The sequence below is a fragment of the Hemicordylus capensis genome, chromosome 2 (genome assembly GCF_027244095.1).
Source record: "Hemicordylus capensis ecotype Gifberg chromosome 2, rHemCap1.1.pri, whole genome shotgun sequence".
In the NCBI taxonomy this organism is placed as follows: Eukaryota; Metazoa; Chordata; class Lepidosauria; order Squamata; family Cordylidae; genus Hemicordylus; species Hemicordylus capensis.
The window spans coordinates 392212635-392235557 of record NC_069658.1 but is presented as its reverse complement, the minus strand read 5'-3'; the positions used below and the strand labels follow the sequence as shown (position 1 = coordinate 392235557).

Genomic DNA, 22923 nt, shown 5'->3' with positions numbered 1-22923 from the left:
TTCCTTCTACTACTTTAACCACAGGCTTGCTCTCCCCTGACCCTGCACTTTTAAATATTTCACAATTTCAGGTCTCCCAGGTGATCATGAAGAATAATAATGGACTTGCCAATAGGAATAGTTATTTCTAGTGTTTATGTTGTCGCTGGCAAACTGGCTGGCGTACTAGCGGTATTCATACACGCGCAGAAACAATAGGTAGCTGCTATTCTGTTTCACAAAACAAACGTTGTAGCAAGTATGTCAAAGGATGCCAAATATGTGAAAAAATAGTTTCCATATAAAAGTGGGCAAATCATATGGAGTCTTAAAGTACCTTGAGCCTCTTTTTAAGCTAAACCTGGTAGTCTTAGAGCAACAAGCTGTGGTACAGCCATAAGCTAGATTATTGGGCTAGGTCTTCAAATGGCTGCTGATGTTGACGTGACAGATGCCCCATGAGGCTCCTCATTCTAGGAACATTTTGCTATCCTCCCTCCAGGTGAACACTACAGGAACAACAAGAACATAGGAACCCTAGTGGCTCAATGTTTTTGATAGCCAACAGAACCAGATGCTTCAGGAAATTGATAAAAGAACAGTGTGATTTTAATAGAGTACTCTATTCCCTATCCATATAGGTAAAGCTACACCGTCAGGTCAGTGTCGACTCCTAGCAACCACAGAGCCTTGTGGTCTTCTTTGGTAGAATACAGGAGGGGTTTACCATTGCCTTCTCCCATGCAGTATGATGCCTTTCAGCATCTTCCTATATCGCTGCTGTCCGATATAGGTGTTCCCCATAGTCTGGGAAACATACCAGCGGGGATTCAAACTGGCAACCTCTTGCTCACTAGGCAAGTTATTTCTCCACTGTGCCATTAGGTGGCTACTCCCTATCATCTACTTCCTTATTTTACTACTCTAAGCATGGATAACAGCTATATAAATTCTCATATTTAATGAGTTAATAAAGTTTGAATATCTTAATTATTTACCTTCAGTGACACCTATAGGAATGTAATGGCACAGGACACAAGCTGGGATTTTCATGTTGCCCAGGAAGCATCTAAGCATGCATTTCCATGCATGTTAATTTGACCCTGAGGCATTATATTTGTATCCAAGAAAGCTAAACTACTTGCCTGCCTGCAGCATAGTAATATGCTAAATGATTCAATTAGCTCAATCAAAAGAGCTGTAGGCCTCACACACTTTGCAGGGATTTCACTAGGAAATCATCACAGCTTAAAGAAAAAAAAGTTTGTCTGCTATTTATAAATATCCAGCAATGGATTTCTTCCTCCCTTGAAGTGTGTGAAGAATCATCTCGCTCTCAGTATCCATGAGTGGGTCATTGCAGACATGGAAAAATAACTGTTATGCAAGAGCTCAAAGAACTAGAGTCAGCTGTTTGCAGCAGCCCTTTCACCAGTCACTTAGACCATTCAGAAGCTATCTGTCGAGATATAGTCTCTTTCAGTTTTGCAAGGCAAGGGATCTCATGAACACGTACTAACCCAAATGGCAGGATCTTTAAGCCAAAGCAGATGCAAGTGAATCCAACCAAATGGTTGGGCACAGGAAGTGGGGAACCATCTACACCGCTCTGAGCTCCTCGGAAGAAGAGCAGGATATAAATGTAATAATTTTTTAAAAAAATGCAAGAAAACATAATGAAACAAAAAAGGCTAATAACAGTCACATAAATCCCCAGACCAGTCAAATTATTCCGGGAAATGAACTGAAGTATGCAAGGTAAAATTCAGGAAAAGGTTCTCAAAAGACCTGACTGTCACAGAGAACAAAATGCAAGAACTATTTCAGCACTGTTGGCCAACTGAAACACAAATGATCTTAAAGGAGAAAATTGGTGTTAGTATTTGTTCATCAGCAACCAAGCTTCGTCGTCATCTGTCAGACTCTTCTGTATGATCATTAAAAGTATGTTACAAGTATATTTTAGCCAGGGCAATGTTCCTGCAAATAACTGGTCAATGACAGCAGCTTACAACAGGGAAGATAGTGGTGCTGCTGTTAATCTGCTCCCACTTTAAAAAAAAAAATCTGTCCAGACGTGCAGTTCTGAATAGGTATCCAAGCAGCGGAACACACAGCCTCGGATGAACACAAAAAACACTCATAAAGAATGGCACAGGGTGGGAGAACAGCATGGTTCTTCACTAATTATGTCATGAACACTGTCAGGAACCCATGACATTTGTGCAACTATATTCTACACCATCATGGTGTCATTAAACAATGATATCAGTATCATTCCAATGGAAGCATTTTATTTGCCCATGTTAAAAATGCTGTGCTTTGCATTCTGAAAGTTTGAAATCCCTGAAATGACAGGTGCCAACAGAATTATTGACCTGCTGCAAGAAACTGATAGATGTGTTACTTTGTAAGATAGAGAGCTTTGTGTATCTGGCTCCAGGTGATGGGTCGGAGAGAGGAAGGGATCTAAAATCGATTGCTACATCTTGACAAGGAGATCACAAGAGAGTGCTCTCATCATCCTCGAACAATGCTTATGCTATATGGTTTAATTTGCATAACACATTTTGGACTTCTTGTGCCAGATCTCACCTGGGTTTTATTTGTGTGTTTAATGTGGGTTTTTGTGGAGAGTGTTTAGCGTTAGCAAATAAGGTGTGGACTGGCAAGAATGTGATGGTGCAGAAAGGCCCTGACATGCTCTATACAGGCATATCCACACCACTGCTTGCTGATGTTTTCGCTGAAATTGTATCTCTAGAATCCAAAAAACAAACAATGTTGAATGGGAAAACTTGAAGTACTCTGGTTTTTTGTGTCTCCATTATGTCAGCATAACTCTACAGTTACAACATACCTGTTTATTCAAGCTTCCAGTTATTTAGATGTGTCTTGTATCAACAAGGTAGCACTAGAATCCAGAATAGGCCCCTTAATAGTCACAAGATTAGAATAAGTGGATGGAAGGCTGCAGCCATTCATACCAATCCACAAGCCAGTGGAGTCAGTCTTCAGACTCACTTTATTTGATGGTTTGTGGAGGACACATTTTCAAGGAGAAGAGACCCGAAAACCAGAACGGAGTCTCTGCAGCCCCGTGTTTCCTGCATTGTTTATACCACTGAGAATAGGGAGGGCCCTTTTGTAGGCTTATTTATTCTGTATGGATGGGGAGATTTCTTGCCCCTGCCAAAATGGTGTGTGTGAGGAGAGAAGGAGGCCCCTTCTTCAACCAAAAAACAGAGGCCACTGTGCATCAAAAAATAAAGACATACTGCAAAATGAAAGCTGGATTTATTCTGAAGGAGTGCACAAGAGAGGACTTCACAGATCTCATACCTATTCCTCAATGCTTATGGGGCAGGACTCCGGAACTGCAGCTGTTTGGTAGAAAAGACCAGAAGCAAATGGTGAACAAGAGAGAAGACAAGACACCACAAATGCTTATGCATACAACACTGAAAGGGGGGGGGGGGAGAGAAGAGATAAAACAATGTCTGCCACACCCTAGGGTCTGCATCACCCGAGAACAGAGGCGGACAACTCCCATCATCCCCCACCACAGTTTACTGTGGCCGGGGAGGGTGTAGTTCAACAACAGCTGGAGAGCCAAGGCTGCCTACCTCTGCCCTGAAGACTTCCCATAGAACACTCTCAGTCTGTAGCAACTCTTTGGAAAAACATCCCAAGTCAATGGCAACTTGCCAGAAAGGCCAATCAAGATGACTGGGGTGATTGGAAAAGTATAGAATGCTGCCCCTATGGGTCTGCAATGCCTATGGGACAATACACCAGCTGATCACAGAGGTTGTTTTATTTCACAAATCTATCTCTAAAGCAGGTGGGTTGGGAAACATGGGCCTTTAAGAAATGGATGTTCACAAAAGAGCATCATGTTATAGCACTATACTGAGCAATATACAGCAAGCTAAACCTTATAGCCCAACATTTCTTTTGAGCTCTCCAAATGTAAAGCAGCTCACATCCAATTACAGACCATCTGTGCTTCTGAACACGGGTTTTTAAATTTTTATTTATTTACCATATTTTTATACCGCCCCAAACTCTGGGCAGTTTACAATTAAATAAATGTTTGATGCCAAACTGTCACTAAACCAGTAAGCATGCTAACAGCAAGGTGAAATCCCAGGAAAGATTCCTACATGTGCAGGGTGGCCCCACCCCTTGATTGGATAGTGATGTCACAATACAGTATAACAGTATCCATTCCACAGCAAGGGACTCTGAGCAGATCAGGACGGAACTACATCATATGGCCTCCAAAGGCCAAGGATGTGATATTTTGAATGGCTTAGAGTAGCCTCTTTCTGATCTAAAGGGTAGACTCTACATTTAAAGCACAAAAGACTAGGGAGGCTAGTTGTAGCTTTGCCACAACCTCGACTTTATATATTTATATGCCACTTCTTAACGGAGGTTCTCAAAGGGGCGTACAGCAATAATAATTTTTTAAAAGACAAAGCATATCGGATCACATACAGTTGATACCAGCAGGAGAAGAGAAGAGAGAGAGAATCAGAAGGCTTTGGTGCCAATGCAGTCCCTTGACCTTCCGAAAAGGCATGCTAAGGGAACCTCAGCAATATGGGCTGCACTGCAGGTGGCTGCAGCAGGAGAGAGGAGAGTCCAGAAACTGCGTGGAAATCCACTACCCGAAGGGGATTGTCTTATTTCTGGGCTCTCCCCTCTCCTCTGGCAGCCATCTGTGACATAGCTCACTCTGTTGCCGAGGGTCCTTCAATTCCTGGCAATGCCTTTTGGGCAGGCTCAGTGGGGCTGCAGCAGGACCAAGGGTTGTTTGCTCCAACTACTTTATGCTGGCATTGCTGTGTACATGAGCCAGTAACATGAACAATTACTACACTCAGAAATTAAGGCTACCCCCTGCCATATGCCTGGTATTTTTAGCCCAGCCTTCCCAGTCAAACATAGGACAATTACAATACACATACATTTTAATATACATAAAAGCAGCCATGGCCAGGGTTTCTCTGTCCAGTCACACTGGAAAAGTACACAATAACTTCTGGGATAGGAACATAGGCATCTGCCTTATACTGAGTCAGACCACTGGCCCATCTAGCTCAGTATTTTCTATCCAGTCCTGCACAACTTTGGCCTTCTTGCAGATGTTGGCCTACAACTCCCATAATCCCTGGCTACTGGCTACTCTGGCTGGGGATTATGCGAGTTGTAGTCCAAAAACAGCTGGAGGGCCTAAGTTAGGCAGGCCTGGTCTACACAGCAGCTTCTCCAAGATTACAAGCAGAAATCTCTCTCAGCCCTATCTTAGAGATGCCAGGGAGGGAAACTGGAACCTTCTGCATGCAAGCATGCAGGTGGTCTTCCCAGGGCAGCCCCATCCCCTAAGGGGAATATTTTACAGTGCTTACACATCAAGTCTCCCATTCAAATGCAACCAGGGCAGACCCTGCTTAGCAAAGGGGACAACACATGCTTGCTACCACAAGGCCAGCTCTCCTCCATATATTGCAGAAGTATTCCTAGTCTGAGAGGTTCCATGTTAGAAATCAGTAGAAGTGTCTTGCAACTGGGAGACTGTTTCTCAGCAGAGCAAAAGTACATAGCTAGAGGTACTCAATACCATATATTGTACAGCTTCATCTATTGCTGAATGCAAGAGGAGCACTATTTGGCCCTTGTGCTATTTCAAATGTCCTACTATCAGGAGAGTCCACAGCCGCACAGCCCCCTAGAAATGGACCAAGATGGTCACTGCTAGTTATCTGTCATCAAGGCATTTCAAAATCATCACTTTGCAAGTCAAAACGTTGCATCGGACTGCTTCTCACAGTACTTTTCTGATTCTGGTATACAAAAGCATGTATACACAAAAGCATGATCAGGCATTGTTTGCCACTTTCCCCTCCCAAACACATGTGAGAGGCAGTGGCAAAAATAATGCCCCTGCCTCATATCTGGAAGGGAAACATGGCAAATAATACATGCATTTATATTTGACATCATCTTTGGTACTGTGTTTTTTGGCAAGCGTGCTTGCATAAAGAGCAGCCCTGATTCTTTTGCACATCATCTTTTCTGAGGAAGGTTCTCCAGCATTACTATGTAGCATTTCCATTCGCTGTACTTACCTCTGTACTTATTCATACTTTATTTAAAGAGAAAGATAACCCAGAGAGTCTAAAGTTCCCCCCAAAAGAAGGTGAGATGGGGTGGAATTACCCCTCAAGTAATCTAGGCTGTGCAGGACATTATTAAAATAGGAGTTCAAACTTTAGAGTGTAGAAAATGGAGTGTGAAGGAAACTAGAGGACAACTTTAGAAATGCACCTCTGCCAATAGATCAGCCAGGCAAAGGGTTACTGCAGCCATCTGCTCAAGGGCCCAGGACTACATGCATCTAATAGGCAGCACAATAAGTCATCCCCCATTCTGCTTTGCAGACAGCTTCTGTGTCACTAAGGCAAGCACATGCACCTTCCTGCTTGGCTGTAAAGCAAGAAGTGGAATTGCACAAGGATGCACTGCAGCCAGTTTGTGACTAAGGGAAGAGCATTTGGCTCTGCTTTGTGCACACAAAATGAGGGATGGAGGATCCACAAAAGATTCCTGAAAGCAGCAAAGCTACCCAAAGGGTATGTTAGCCGGAGAAGAAGGAAAGCCACGTTACATGGCTGCTTATCCATCATCCAATTTATTCCACTAGGGCTCACCATGAAACTTTAATTTCAATAGCTCATTAAATACTACAGGCATCATATGGGGATTTTTCTGATGTATTGTATACACAGATATAGCTGGGATGGGATAAGCGTAGTGGTTCCACCCAGCACAATACCTGGATCTAGTCCAGGGTCCTTTCCCAAATAACTCTACAACTCAGAATATAAAAGAACAGGGCCCACTGCATTTTTCATTTTTAGAGAAATACCTCTCACTGATTTCCCACCTCTTGGTCTATGATAAAATAAGAGGCAGGAGAGCATTTCACGATCTTTAATGTAAACATGCAGGCCCAATAAGTAGTTGTGGCAAGGTTTTATAAACCATGTTGTCCATAAATACCATTTATACTATGAGGAGGTAAATTAAAAGCAGATACCACACTGATGCATTTCTTCCAAGTGTTGCACCACCACTGCCAAATACCACTTACAAGCACACATTTTCCCTTTCCTATTTCTGCAGATATTTATGCCTCCCTGAAAAAAAATCCATATCCAGTATTAGGGACACTTATCTGTAATAGTGGTTAAGAATGTATTTATTTATTGCAAGGGTAGGTTTTTCCCAAGTGGTGTTTTGCATATTAGCTCACATCCTAGCACTGTTTTCCAATTTAAAGCACACAGACTTGACCTGTGTGTTTTGTTTGACGGAGACACATGCACATATCCTTCCCCTTGTTTTTTATAACATCAGCTTGCTATTGCACAGGGTGCCAAGCTATTGCTTACCACCCTTCCTTATGCAAACTGACTGCCTGACCACCTTGCTATTCAGCTTGGTACCAGGCTATGTAAAATAAATTTAACTGCAAAATAAATGGTCCAGAATCACTACTTGGTGGGTTTTGGGGGGCAGATCTTCAGTAATTATTCTGAAACCTGCTGATATATTTGGAACATTTATTCACCACTCCAAGCGTACGTTGTTTGGATATTTGTTGCATCTCTACTGTGAGTCAGCCCCAGGTTTCTGGCTTCCAAGCTTCCAATAGCCACTTCAAGATCTTTCGAGAAAAATTGTTTCAGGGATTGATTCAACTGTCCTCTGATTAATTCAGTCAATTTGCTGCCAATCCATCTCAAGGGCTTTCTGGTAAATAGTGCTGAGAACTAACAAATGGTTTTATCTGCTCGGCTAAGGCAGAATTAGAAATATTCCCAGTTTAGAAGAAATGCAATTGGAGAGGTCATGGATACACACTAAATTGTGCTTAACAAGGCATTTGGTTAGGACTTGGCCTGACTCCAGGCTTTTATACAGACACATATCGCCTGAAGGTACCAACATTACCAGGGCAGAATATGGTGCTTTATTTTCACCTAGCAGCTCCAAATTACCTTGCATGTGGCTACACTTAAAACACAATTGCCCCAAGAGAAAGGCGGCATTTGTTACTATTGTTACAGGGTCTCTTATCTACTGACACACACGCTGTTGCACAGCAAAGCTTGGATTAACTACAGAATTTCCCAAGTGGAATAAATTATAAGAGGCTCTTATAACAAACACCGCAGAGGAAGAGGGTTAGCTTCTTGCCGACCTCCATGTGAGGAAAGTGGGTGGGGGATTAAGAATGCTTCCCCCCCCCCACTTAATAGCAGTGAATTAGATTAAGCAAGAAAAATAGTTCTAGATCTCTCAACTTCCCAGCCTTGGAGCTTTGGGGAAGGTAAGATAAGCCGGGGACGGGTTGCTATGGTTTTATAAGTGACACAAATTTACTGACATGAGAGGGCAGGTCTGATGCATCTCCATTTTAAAGATTTGGGGCACACACCAGAGAACGTTAAGCATACTTAAGCCCCACTGAAATCACACATGGTAAATGCAACATAATGTCATTATACCAGATCTCTGGATAATATCCATGAATGCACTCTGCTGCACAAGCCCTGTTTGTTTCAAGGGGACGTGTATGGAATTGTGCCCATAGTTTCCAACACTAGAATCGAAACCAGCAACTTTGGTTAGTATCAGCTACGGACCCAATGAGGCCACATGGCTCATCTACAAGGAATGTTCCTGTTCCATTACAGATCATTCCCATCTAGACCCATAGTCAGTAACATTTGCAACCATTCAGCAACCTGGAGAGATGGAAGGGATGGAAGCATGGGTTCAGAAAAAAAACAGAAGAATCGTGTTGGCGTAGAGTGAACATGAACTTTCACACTGATGAAATCCAGTGGTGGGGGGAAATCAATGGACGGGAAAGGCACAGACAAGATACACCCACAGTTAGTAACGGTCAGGTGATGATGATACTGGGGTTCAGCTAAGGGATATTAAATGTGGCACTAATTAGATTATGTTCATTAACTATGTTGCTACAAGGGTGAGTGTAAGAGAACAAAATTTGAAGAACTTTGTACGTAAGATGAGACTGGGGAATCAACTGGGTCATTTTGCTACAGAAAAGGAATCTAGCATGGTTTTCCACTTCAGTTTGAAAGTAACTGGACAGAGTAGGTGTGAAACTGGATCTTCTGGTGGAGCAAACAAGAACATTCCTTTGGCATCCAATAGAACTGACCAACATTTGCCAAATACTTTGTCCTGAACGTCTGTAGGTTTATTTATAGGTTGGCAAGTCATCTCACCACCTCCTTAACAGGGCTAGCTTGACGTTTCAGGGGACCCTCAGCAAACCGTCCTCCATGAGCTTCATCCTACCTAGGTGGGCATTGCCACTACCATCACAGAAAGGCTATGGGGACAGTAGTGGCGTCAGAGATCAGCAATGGGCCCTCAGAAACTGTCAGACAGTGTCAACACAGTGACAGCTTGGACCCTTAATATCTTGCCTGATGTCAATCTTGAACTCTGAATCCTGGACTGTGATCTTCAATGCCAACCCTATTCCTTACATTATGTGTATATAAATGTGTCAAATTGTTTTTTCCGTCATGGCTTTCCTCCAAGATGGAGAGAAATATGGCAACAGGAGTTTTGTGGGGGGGCTAGGGCACTGGCCTTAAACCGATAATCTAGGACACCTCTGCCCCCACCCCCACAAAAGGTGGAATATGGCCCAAATTGAGGTAGGTTGTGCCAGAAGCACCATTTTCCTTTCCCCCTTCCTTGGCTTAAAAAAAAAAAAAAAGGAGAAAGATTGTGGAATGGAGGGAGAGAGAGGACAAGAAGGAGGAGAAAGAAGGAGGAAAACCACAAGCAGAAAGAGATGAACATATACAGTAAAAAAATTAAAGTGGGTCCCATGTTGCAATTTGGGGTTAAATGTAGTTTCAGAGTCTGAAAAGGCTGAAGAACAATTGAAGCCTTGCTGTTCATTTTCTTGTACTGCATTTGTTGAATTGTGTGTGTTCAGGGATCTTATTTTGTTTTTATTTGTATATGGTAAAGCTGTCTTTAAAGTGTGAGAATAGTGACTAAATAATAATAATTGACTGTTATGAGGCCTTTCAAACACATATCTTTAAGCAGGTTTTTGGTGGATATTTTTGATCATTTTAATTGTTCTTGTCTGGGTATGAATCTACCTTGGGGTTTTATAATTTGGCAGTATGTGATTAAAACAAACAAAACAACAATCTAAGCTAGACAACTCTAACAGAGAAGTCTCAGCACCCTCAGAAAACTACAGTTCCCAGGGTTTACTGGAGAAAGCCATATTTTAAAGAAACAATACCTTTCCTTCAAAACCTGCAACTTATTTCTACATTGCAGTGTGATGCAGGGCAGATCTGGCAAGAAAAATGAGGCTCAGGGGGACAGGAAGATGCCATGGTTGAGCACAGACAAGAGTGAGCCTATTTCCACATGTTGTATGATTGCGTGTGCACACAGATATTATGTTCTGACTGCTGTCAGGCAGGTGATGGGTATTCAGGGTTGGGGGGTCTGTAAAAGATTCCCCTCCCACCTCCCTACACCCACAAAGTTCATGTTCAGCAGACTGCCACTCACCAGGTAAGCAGACCTCAGAGCACAGCTTATTGTCCAGTGCTTTCACGCTTGCGTTGCCAATGTCATTGTTATTGTCACACTCCATACCTAGGAATGCGCCTGTCCTTTGGCCTGTAAGGGAGTTAATGTAGTTAGAGAGGGGGGTGGGGCTTTGCTTTAATTTCTTCCTTGTCAAAATAATGGGAAAGAGAGACAACACTTTATATCGGGAATTGAAAAACAAAACCCCAACAGCAGCCAATGGAGTGGAGAGTGGACAATAAGGCAGTAGGCTGGGATGTGTCTGCATTAAGCCATCCTGACTGGTTTCCTCTACTGCCTCCATTTTCGTCCTTGTTTCAACACAAATTTTGCCAGCAAGGAGGATACACGGGAAACTGGAGGATATTGAAACCTCGTCTGTATAATCAATAAGCAAGCAGGCACAAAGGGCAGGTTCTAAAGCAGCCAGGGAAAGCTTAAAAGAGCACTTTCTGAGAAGACCACCAGGACATGCTTTTGCAGGTCTGGTCAGTGTCTTAGCCTTCAGAGGTGGTGATATGAATGCTTCAGGAGTCACACCTCCCCTAATGTAAGGGCCCAATACACTGCTAACCGCCACCAAGTGCAGCACAACAGAAACCTCACTGTGTTGGGGAAGAAAGAGAAAAGCACAACTAACTTGGAATGGGAAGGAGGTATTGCGGGGCAAACAGAGATACAGTACTTCACTCAATCCACATATAGACTTAAAACTGGTCTAAGTGTCATGCCTTCTCCTCAGAGAACCCTAGGAATTATAGTTCTATGAGAAGGGGCTACAAAACTACAATTCCCAGGATTCTCTGAGAGACACTGTGACAGTCATGTTGTGTATGACACTGAGACCTAGTGTAGATCTGCCTGCCACATGCGGCTTTGGACATAACAGCTTACTGTAGTAAGCAGAAGTCACAATCGCTTTGTGCTCTCTTTCTCAGTAACATCAGAAGTGGGGGCTCTCATATTTCCTTTTACATCATCATTGCATTGTATATTTATTTCTAATAAATATAGCTCCTTCACATGCAACTGTTATCTAAGTAGCTCTGAGTTTCCCACACTTCTGCATTGAATAAGAAAGCTAATTTAAGCCACAAGTTCATTTATAAATTACTCTCGTTGCCTTCTGTGTAATCAAGTGAGTGATATATTTCAGATTACACTGCTTGTTAAAATGCCCCGATATAAATGGCATTTATTTTTAATAGCTGGCTGTACAGAAAGAAATCCTTTACTGCAGGGATCCTCAATGTTGGGCCCCCAGATGTTAGTGGACTTCAACTCCCATAATCCCCAACCAAAGGCCACTGGGGTTTCGGATTATGGGAGCTGAAGTCCACTAACATCTGGGGGCCCATCCCCACACAAGGTTGAGGATCCCTGCTTTACTGCATTATTTTTCACATCTTGCTACTCTTGAATCAAATGGTAAAATTCCTCTTCATTTTCCTGAGGCTATTACTTCTTCTTATATCTGTGTATGCTGATCTTAAATACACCACCATCTGAATTATCAACATGAAACTGAAACATTAGACTGCATGGTGGGGTTTTATTTGTTTAAACAGAAACATGCATATATGGAAGAAGGGAGTAATAAACAACCTCAAGAAAATGAGTAAGAATTTTGCCATTTGATTCAGAAGCAAAATAAGATATTAAGTATATATCTATGACAACTCACTGGAGGCACTGAAAGGAAAAGATTCCAACAAGAATACTTTAAATCAGGGTTTCTCAGCATTGGGTGCCCAGATGTTGTTGGACTTCAACTCCCATTATCCCCAGCCACAATGGCCTTTGGCTGGGGATGATGGGAGTTGAAGTTCAACAACATCTTGGCACACAAGGTTAAGAACCCCTGCTTTAGATGATCCTTTACTTAAATTTGTCATGTGAGCTGCACAGCCTGGTTTGATGATGATCCCTGTCAACTATGACAACTGGCAAAAGGCTGCTGAGGACTAACACATTGTCACAACACTTCTGGATCTCTATATAAGAGGTCTGTGGATGTGCCCTAACCCCATACCACTTAAAAATCCTACCGTGTAGGATGTTTACCATGTTTAATCTCAAAATAAAGTAAAATCCTTATTACTTATTAGCAACAGACTCTCTCATAATCTGTTGGTTGACTACTAATAAGCAAAAACTTTATGTACAGTTGAGTACTCTGGCTTAATTGGTTTATGAATTGGGCCTCTGAAGTATTTTGCTGCATGATTGCTGTAGGAGATATGCATGCAAACCCACTGAAATTCCAGAAGCGCAGATGACACTAAAGCCAAAGCCCCAACTGTAAGAGAGAGATGCAGAGAGACAGAAAGGAATGGCATCTGTTGATCCATGGAAAGGCATTTTGGTGTCGTGAACAACACACCTTACCAAAAACAGGCTCAGGACCTGTTTACAAAGGATAGGTTTCAATTAGGGGAGGCCAGGGTGCAGTGATATCTCCCCATCACCTTGAACAGGTAACAATCTAGGCTTTATGACATTACAATTTGCTTCAGTAACTGGCTCAACTCTTGCTGGGGTTTTTAGCCTTCGACCTTTGCAAAAGAGCAGCAGCATGAAGCAGGGGCAAGCATCCTAATCAACTACAGCCATTCTAGAAGCCTATCAGGAGCAGACGCTTGCACCGAATCTGCATGTTTTATTTACAGGTGATCAGTAATCACCTGTTGTGGATGCCAACTTCCATGCTCATCAAGATCTCTAAGTAACCAAAGCCCTTTCTATTGCTAGCCCCACGATTCAAAAATCACAAATGGAGTTCTTCAAAAACCAAGAAAGTCTAAAAATCACAATACACATGAGGATTCAGTTTCTGCCTTCTGCTTATTAAACATGCTACTATTCTGTTTTCAAGCTTGTTTCCTTGTTGATGATCATAAAGGCCTGAAACTTTTTTTTTAAATAAGGCTGATAGTTTCTGGATTCTAAGAATAGTCCATAAGTCAATTAGAAGCCCTTTAGGGGAAAGCAAGCTGCCTTTCCTTATGGTTTATAAATCTTATAGTGAACCCCAAAGTGAACCCCAAAGTTATACCTACTTTCTATCAGCCAAATGCTAGGTAAGGCATGGTAAAGACAACCAGGTAAAGACAATCATTTTAGCAGCCCTCTTTACCTACTCAAATTAGAGCTTCTTTGGATCGTCTGGAAATACTTAAGTAACTGTGGGGGGTTTTTTGGTCCCATATAGCTGAGTCAAGTACACTAACCTGTTGCTAGATGTATTTACCCTAATTGCTTCCTCTCAGGGTCTGCAGAATCTCTCTGGTTATGTATGTTCCAGCTGAAGAATTTCCACTGAAATCTGAATTCTAACCACACTGAACTCTTGAGGTAAGTGGGAAAGCACCACCACCAGATTCCACAAGGAACCTGACAGTTGTCTGAGAGGACCTGGCTGTAGTAAACCAATCACTCTCTAGTCCCCTCTGAAGGAACAGCAGCCACTAGAGAAGCCTCCTATCTCTTAATACATTGAAGGCAGAACTCCACACATGTAAAGAAAGCTCAATAGCCGGAAAAGCAGCTTTGGGCAAGAGGTGGGGGCGATGCTTAATGGTTTCCTTTTATCTACTGCTTCTCCACACCCAATCACATCCCCCCCCCTTACAGATTGCATTTCCCACTGCAGGTTTTTAGAGATGTGTTTGAAGAGACAAAGCATGCATTTGAAACCCCTGGGTAGGGTAGGGGAAGAATATAGCTGGCAGGGGAGACCATGTGAAGCAAAGAAGTTCAGGGTGGAGAAAAGGTTAAGCACCCACCCTTTCTGCTCCTTCAGCTCCAAAACAGCCTCCCCTGACCTTTTTGTGGCATATGCAATGCATAGTTGATGTTGAGAACAACAACAACAAGTACCAGGAATAGGTATTTGCCTAAATTCTCCAAGAAGAACTTTATATCAGACAAGCGCAGTCCACTACAAAACCTCAGGAGGATATGACAGCCATAATCTCTGGAATGTCCCCGTCAGGTTCCACAAGGGTACTGACAGTTGTCTGAGAGGGAGAGAGATCTTGCTGGTCTGTGTAGTAAACCAATCACTCTTCAGTCCCCTCAGAAGCAGCAGAAGCAGCAGGCATTAAAGGAGCTTCCCGTCTCTTAACACACTGAATCCACTATTCACTATCATCTCAGTAAAGTTGTGACTAAGCACCACTGGGATAAAGGAATCCAACTAAATCATGACCTAGTCTGGACCCTGCTCTCGGTTTTGGACCCTGACCTGATGATCTCTCTTCCATTCTCTAGAGTCTGCTCCTGGATAGTAAGTATAAGAAGGAAAAATGAAGAGTACTCCGTGTCACAATGCTACATAAACTAAACCTCAGCTTGCGGGCAGAATTGCCTTTTGGAGTGAGGTCACATGGAATGAAAACTGTATTCCAAGTGTCAACAAGAAACACTCCAAATGTATTGACCAAGCTATCAAATATCTTTATGTTATTGCTTTCCATCCCATTATTATTATTCACTTCCCCCTGCTAACTGCCCAAATATACCAAGTCTGACAGGAGGTCTGCTTCAATCTCTTACTATATGCACATTCAACAAACAAGGCTTAGCTTGTCCAGAAGCCCTGCCCACTCAGTTTTGCTCCTCCCTGTGCTTCAGTGCACACACTGCCAGCTGAATGTGAAACGTGATTAAACACCACAGAACAATGGCCCATTCTCTGTTACCATCTTCCTGTGTAGGGGAGCCATCCTCTTCCTCCATGACATCATTTCCCTGCCGCAAGAGAGGAAGTATGAATATTAAAACCATTGGAACTCTAATCAGGTTCTCTCTTCAAGAGGTATTGGGGGAAAGGATATGCCAACCATAAGCTAAGTCCTGTAGAGGTTCTCTCCAGGAACCTGTCATTAGCCACCTGCAGAGCCAAAACACAAGATCAGGAGTACTATGTAGTAAAGCTCTGGTTGGCTTGCACCATTTCAGACTACAGGTTCCTACACAGACAAAGCTTCCGGCACAACACACCATGTAATTCTTCTGATTGCGCATTTCAGCTGAACCATTTATCAACATGGAAGCTTGAAGAAACTTCAGTCTGTTGAATCTCAGTTTGGCACTATGCCTTCGGATTGAGCTGTGGTCTATTGTTAGCTCACACTCAGCAGTCAGAAAGGACAAGGAGTGATCATGATAGGAGGGCCAAGCACAAGAAATCCTGGTTCAGGCTGGATTAAACTCAGCTAGAAATTGATTACAAAATTTGTAATCAATTAAATAATCCTGTGGGGTGGCACTTTAACCATTAGAAAGCTACCAGAGATTTTTGCAGGCCTTGAAGCTACTAGGATGGTTTTGCTGCTAGAATAAGAGTTCCAAGCACATAGTTACAGGGTTGTTGACTGGACAAAGAAAAATTTAAACATGGAGAACAGGCTCAGCTAACAACTCTACCCATGAAGATCTGGATTAGTCAGCCAAGCAGTACCTTCATTAGCCCTGCACCACGCTGTTTTAAGCAGCCACTTCCTTTGCTGAGTGGCCCACAGATCTCAAGGCTAATTTGGAATCCTGCTCTCTACCCACTCCATACCCAGTCCAGCACTTTCAAACTAGTGCTCCATTTCTCCTTTGGTGCACACCTGCTTCTTTCATGAATGGGCACTTCAGTCCCCAAAACAATGCTTTGCATTGAAAGCTACAACTGGTCTATCCAAGCAATGACATCAGGCTGTTATTTACTTCTACATCGGACACCAATTCCCTCAGACCCCACACATGGAACAGGCTGTTAGAGATTAATCTTTACCTCTGCATCTCGCTCCTCTGCTGAGATACTGACAAAGTTCCCATCTGGAGACTCAACAGGGGTTGACTAAGAGAAAAGGAAGAGGGCACACTTGGGTTTATTTGTTTCCTGTAGAGACAGGTTAAGGCCTTCTGGCAAGCTGCATCAATGGTAACCACCCCAACAAGACAAATAACCCCCATGTACCACTGCTGAATGTTTTCATTTCTCACTTACTTCTCAATGAGAATCCCAACAAATCATGGGCAGCAAGTCTGGCCTACCACCACTGACTCACCGTCTGTCACTCTTAGGCAATCAGTGCTTTACCACAGCCAGTGTTGGTAGCTATGCAACATTGGTTTGCTGCTCATCTTAATGTCAGATACATCATATAACACTGGTTCCCATTCCAGTATCGAAAGAGCTTGAATTACATTTCTTTTAAAAAGCCAGTATATTTGTGGACACTTAAATTGTCACCAGCTATGGGAAGTGCTTTACCTGCTTTTACATGAAATGCTATTCTTATTTCCAGATATCACAATGTATGCAGTTTGCACCCTTGACCGGGCTTGCTGTACTTACATCTCCTTCTGAAGGTATCCCACTAGCAACAGCAGGGGATGGGCGCATGTCCCCCTCTTCCTCAGTGCCAGGAGCTACATAGGAGCCGGACATGGAAGATATGGTGTCAGTGCTGATCTCAGAGTGCTGGCTTTGAGAGGAGGCCATGGACATGACTGACTGTGCCAGGCTGCTGCTAACAGGATCTAAGTAAAGAGGGGAGGGTGCAGGAAAGACAGTCAGGGAGGCTGACTACATGTCAACACCATGTCACACACTTGATTTTGTATTTTACTCTGATCAGGGTGGTGTTCCATGGGTGGAGACTCCTGTGATCTCCCCATTGTCATGGACGGACCACCATCTGGTTAAGGTTGGACTTACAACCACTTCCCACCTCTGCAGGGGTGAAGGGCCTATTAGAATGGTCCACCCAAAGAAGTTATTGGATCCAGTAAGATTCCAAGAAGCCTTGGAGGGATTCAATGTTAGCTTTGCCGGTGATCCTGTTGATGCCCTGGTTGAGAACTGGAACAACTTCCTCACCAGGGCAGCAGACACGATTGCTCCCAAGCGTCCCCTCCGACCCGCTTCAAATTTGGCCCCTTGGTATACAGAAGACCTATGGGGGCTGAAGTGGCAAGGTAGGCGATTGGAGCACAGCTGGAGGAAGACTCAACTTGAATCTGACAGATTGCAACATAGAGCACATCTAAAGATCTATGCTCAGGCAATACGTGTGGCAAAGAGGCGGTTCTTTTCTGCCCGTATTGCCTCTGTGAGTTCACGTCCGGCGGAGTTGTTCAGGGTTGTGAGGGGACTAGTATTTGCCCCCCTCCCTTGAACCAGAATTTGGAGTCACCAGTTACCCTCTGTGATGTGTTTAAACAGTTTTTCGCAGATAAAATCTCTTGGATTTGGGTCAACCTAGATGGAGACTCCACAATTAATTTGATATCTGAGCTGGAGGTGCCCAGCAACACCTCTTATGTGCTTCGACTGGATTGGTTTCAGTCTGTGACTCCTGAGGGTGTGGACAAGCTGCTTGGAGCAGTGAGGCCTACCACTTGTTCTCTTGACCCTTGTCCAACATGGCTTGTTCGATCTAGGAGGGAGGTTGTTGTAGACAGCCTGGTGGAAATCATAAATGCTTCTCTGAGGGAGGGCAGGATGCCTCCTTGTCTTAAGCAGGCAGTTATTAGACCTCTTCTAAAGAAGCCTGCATTAGATCCCTCAGAGTTGAGCAATTATAGGCCTGTTTCCAACCTCCCATGGCTGGGCAAGGTAATTGAGAGGGTGGTGGCCTCTCAGCTGCAGGTGGTCTTGGAGGAAACTGATTATCTAGACCCATTTCAAACCGGTTTTTGAGAGGGCTATGGGGTGGAGACTGCCTTGGTCGGCCTGATGGATGATCTCCAATTGGGAATTGACAGAGGAAGTGTGACTCTGTTGGTGGCTTTCGATACTATTGACCATAGTATCCTTCTGGAACATCTGAGGGAGTTGGGGGTGGGAGGCACTGTTTTACAGTGGTTCCGCTCCTACCTCTTGGATAGATTCCAGATGGTGTCGATTGGAGATTGTTGCTCTTCGAAATCTGATCTTAAGTATGGTGTCCCTCAAGACTCAGTACTTTCTCCAGTGCTTTTTAATATCTACATGAAACCGCTGGGAGAGATCATCAGGGGATTTGGAGCTGGGTGTTACCAGTACGCTGATGACACCCAGATCTACTTCTCCATGTCAACTTCTTCAGGAGCTGGCATATCCTCCCTGAATGCCTGCCTGGAAGCAGTAATGGGCTGGATGAGGGAGAATAAACGGAAGCTGAATCCAGATAAGATGGAGGTACTTATTGTGAGGGGTCAGAACTCTAGAGACGATTTTGATGTGCCTGTTCTAGATGGGGTCACACTTCCCCAAAAGGAACAGGTTCGCAGTCTGTGAGTACTTCTGGTCTCACACCTCTCCCTGGTTTCTCAGGTTGAGGCGGTGGCCAGGGGTGCTTTCTATCAGCTCCGGCTGATACGCCAGCTGCACCCATTTCTCGAGATCAATGACCTCAAAACAGTGGTACATCTGTTGGTAACCTCCAGACTTGACTTTTGTAATGCACTCTACATGGGGCTGCCTTTGAATGTAGTCCGGAAACTTCAGTTGGTTCAGAACGCGGCAGCCAGGTTGGTCTCTGGGTCATCTTGGAGAGACCATGTTACTCCTTTACTGATGGAGTTACACTGGCTGCCAATAGGTTTCCGGACAAAATACAAAGTGCTAGTTATAACTTACAAAGCCCTAAACGGCTTAGGCCCTGGGTATTTAAGAGAGCGTCTTCTTCAGTACAAGCCCCACTGCCCATTGAGGTCATCTGAGGAGGTCCGTCTCCAGTTACCACCAACTCATTTGGTTGCTACACAGAGACGGGCCTTCTCAGCCACTGCCCCAAGATTGTGGAATGCTCTCCCTGGTGAGATACGATTCTCCCCATCTCTGGCAATTTTCAAAAACCACCTGAAAACCCACCTTTTCACCCAAGCTTTCTCAGCTTCCTAATATCTTTGGGTTTTAATCTCTGGTTATTTTTAATTGTTAAATTGTTTTTAAGTTTTTGTATATGTTTTTAACTGGTTTTATGTTATTGTAAACCACCCAAAGACAAAAGTTTGGGGCGGTATACAAATTTGATAAATAAATACAAAAATAAATGTGTTGACTGACCTTCAGGAACTTCCAGAGTCAAACCTAACCTTCTGCCTTGAATAAATTCCTCATTCTTTTATGCTCTAAACTCAGTCATTGGGCTTATTCAGATGTTATACAGAACCTCCGTTAAAGCTGAGCTCCATGCAACATCTCTGAATTTGGGGGACACATGCTCCTCCCTCCCATCCCAACACAAGCATCCACTTGGTTATAAGAAGCTGAGATTGATTGTGTTGTCTGAACCAACCAATCTCAGCTTATTTTAATCCAGATAGGAAGCAGACGCTTGTACAGGGATGGAAGTGGGGAGCACACATTCCCAAGATTCAGAAACGTTAAGCCGAGCTCAGCTTTAGCTAAGGTTCCAAATGATGTCTGAACCAGCCCTATACATTTCATGATTTGGTTCTTCATGCGTCCTTGAACAATTCACAAACAGGGCCCTTCAGCTCAAGCCTTACTGAGAAGCCTACTCATCAATCCACTTGTGCAGCTTCCAAAGCTAATGGAAAACGTTTGTCCCACCATTGATTCATTAATACAAATTAAAGCAAATTGTGCTGCCGCATTGGTGTCAACTTCTGGTGACCACAGAGCCCTGCGGTTGTCTTTGGTAGAATACAGGAGGGATTTACCATTGCCATCTCCCATGCAGTATGAGATGATGCCTTTCAGCATCTTTCTATATCACTGCTGCCTGATATAGGTGTTTCCCATAGTCTGGGAAACATACCAGAGGGGACTCAAACTGGCAACCTCTGGCTTGCTAGTCAACCCATTTCCCCAATTCCCAGATAAATAGGAGCCCAAGGTGGCACCATTTGGAAAGCCAGATTTGAACCTCAAATACACACTGGATGTTCAGCCAATTCCTCAAGTCTACACAATGTCTTTGTTCTACCTATTTAAGCCCCTAACTATGCCAAGGAGTGCAGGAAGGTTGTGGGGAACAAAACTAAGTGGTTGAAGAATAACCCTTCTCAGGGAATCCTCAAATATGCTTGGCAAGGAATGTTTCAATTTTCTGCTGCAAGACTCAAGGCAGATGACCTCTCCTACTGTACCTTCTGGGGAAGAGATGGTAGAGGAGAGCGGTGTCCCTGTACACGAAGATTGATCTATTGCTCCTGATGAGGACAACGTGAGGTTTTCACTTTCAGGTGTCACACCACATTCCTGAAAAACAAACCAGAAGTAGAGAGAAAGTTGTCATTTCCAGTGCAGGAACTATTGTTGTCAGCTGGATGGTTGGGCTTACCATGAGCAGTAGACCTTGGAGCTTGCCACCAAGGAAACTGAGCTCAACCCTCCCTCCCAGTGTCTATTCTTTGCAGCTAATCAGCAGAAAATAAGAAATCAAGCAGAAACTGAAGCAGTGTTTGGAAAAAGAATCCAAACCTTTTCAGTCACTCACTTCCTCAAGATGACGAGGAGACTTCCTCCTGGAAATCATGATTTCAGATTCACTGCAGGACTTCTCATCCTCTTCTTCATGTAATACTGAGGAATTCTGGGAGATTGACCTGGTGAAAAAACCCAAAAGAGCTATTGCTAGTGACTTCCCTTTAGCAGAAGCCAAAATGGAAGCACAATGCTACAAGCCACTGCAGAAGACACATGTGCCCATTCACAACTAGCTAGACACATATGAAAGGCAGTTACATCAGACAGTCGACATAACTCAAGAGACAGAGATACCAGCCACTTGTAGTCTAGCCTTTGCAGAACAGCCACTGCAGTGGGGGAGGGATACATCAGCAGGCCACTTACTTGGACAGGCTCTTCTTCAGCTTGAGTCCTTGGCTGCCGCAATCCGACAAGCGGTCAAGGGGAGACAGTGTCCTGATGGGAGGCAGATGGCCGTCACTGCCATATGAAGGCAGCATGCCCGACACGTGGCTGTCCCCAAGCACGTGGAGCGGAAGGGCTGCTGGGGATGGAGTGAGAGGCCCATTAAGGGCTTCCAGGAGGGAGACCACCTCATAGCCAGGAGGGATGTTCTCTGAAGACTAGAGGAACCGGAGATGGGTGTGAGAAGGACACTTTCCTCAGTATCATGCATAGGGATTATACAAGGGAGCCCAAGACAGAACAGAAAGCTCCACCCCCTCCAAAAGGAATCTGGCTTTTACACAGAAGTGAGAGACTTCGATATCACTCATGGAAGAGCTGCTCATTTCATATAATGTTGCTTGATTTGCACATTTTATTCAAGACCAGTTTGTATTTTTAGATTTTTTAAAATTTGGAATCTATTGGCTGGAAGAAGGTTATATGGCTATGGGGGTATAGGAAGAAACACCATTGGAGGCCAGAGCCATGCAGGGCACAGAAGCACAAAAACACACAACACACACTCAAGAATCTTTCTCAGACACAGCTTGCAATTATTTGAACACAACTCCGTTACTATAAGAACAAAAAGGCATGCTCTTGTCCTCACTGTGAGAACTAGAGCCGAGTTCACTCATATCACAGATCAGGTGCTTAAACTGTTCCTGGATGGTATCTCTTCGCAGTATAAATATGGGAAATCACATGTTTTCCCCATTACAAAATAATCTGTGCAAATACAGCACAAACATATTGTGGAGAAGACTTGGTCTGAACTCTTTCCCCTGACATCCAATATTCTATGAGCAAGGTTTGCTTAAGGTGGCGGCGGGGAGTGTATAGTGATACTATCCTTCCATCTGCAGTCTGAAATGGAACAGTTCAGAAGAACTTTGTTTGCTGTTTGTGTGAACTAGAACTTGGATACTAGTTCTGCACAAAATTCTGGGAATGCAGCATTGCAGGTGTTGCAATTTAAGGCAACCGCTGGGACAGAAGAATATACCTCTGTAAGGCACAAGCTAGAGCTTCAAAATGCACCACTGCCAAGCAGGCTTTCAAATCTCAATCCCTCCATCCCTACCCAGGACTTTGGGCTCATGTTCTTTATTTAGATTGATAGACTCCGACTAGGACTTCCTGCCCTAAGTGCCCAAGTCAACTGAAGATGGCTGCTTATTCATATCTTGCTCCCAAGAGTGAGTTTTGAAATTGTATATTTTAAAAGCTATAAATGATGTCTACATATCTGCCATGAAAGGCAGCATTTGTTAAAGTAAATTGTTATGGTAAATTGAATCATTACAATTTTGTTCTCTAAACTAAATCTTCATTATTTCACCCTGATATAATCTGTTAGTTTTGCCAAGATGGCATATGCATGTAATTTGTTT

At 43.6% G+C, this 22923-nt stretch overlaps 1 protein-coding gene across 6 annotated transcripts in view; it reads right to left on the bottom strand.

Moving 5' to 3' along the window:
• The window catches only part of RNF157 (ring finger protein 157), a 110791-nt gene that overhangs the window by 3616 nt on the left and 84252 nt on the right, over nucleotides 1-22923 (bottom strand). For 3 of the 6 annotated variants that reach the window (XM_053295368.1, XM_053295367.1, XM_053295370.1), the window contains 7 exons: nucleotides 21467-21705; nucleotides 21111-21219; nucleotides 20761-20872; nucleotides 17015-17199; nucleotides 16448-16513; nucleotides 15366-15414; nucleotides 10642-10752 (listed from right to left, as the gene is read on the bottom strand). In XM_053295368.1, the coding sequence (XP_053151343.1) occupies nucleotides 10642-10752; nucleotides 15366-15414; nucleotides 16448-16513; nucleotides 17015-17199; nucleotides 20761-20872; nucleotides 21111-21219; nucleotides 21467-21705 (871 nt within the window). The other 3 variants (XM_053295369.1, XM_053295373.1, XM_053295372.1) reach the window with 3 other exon arrangements.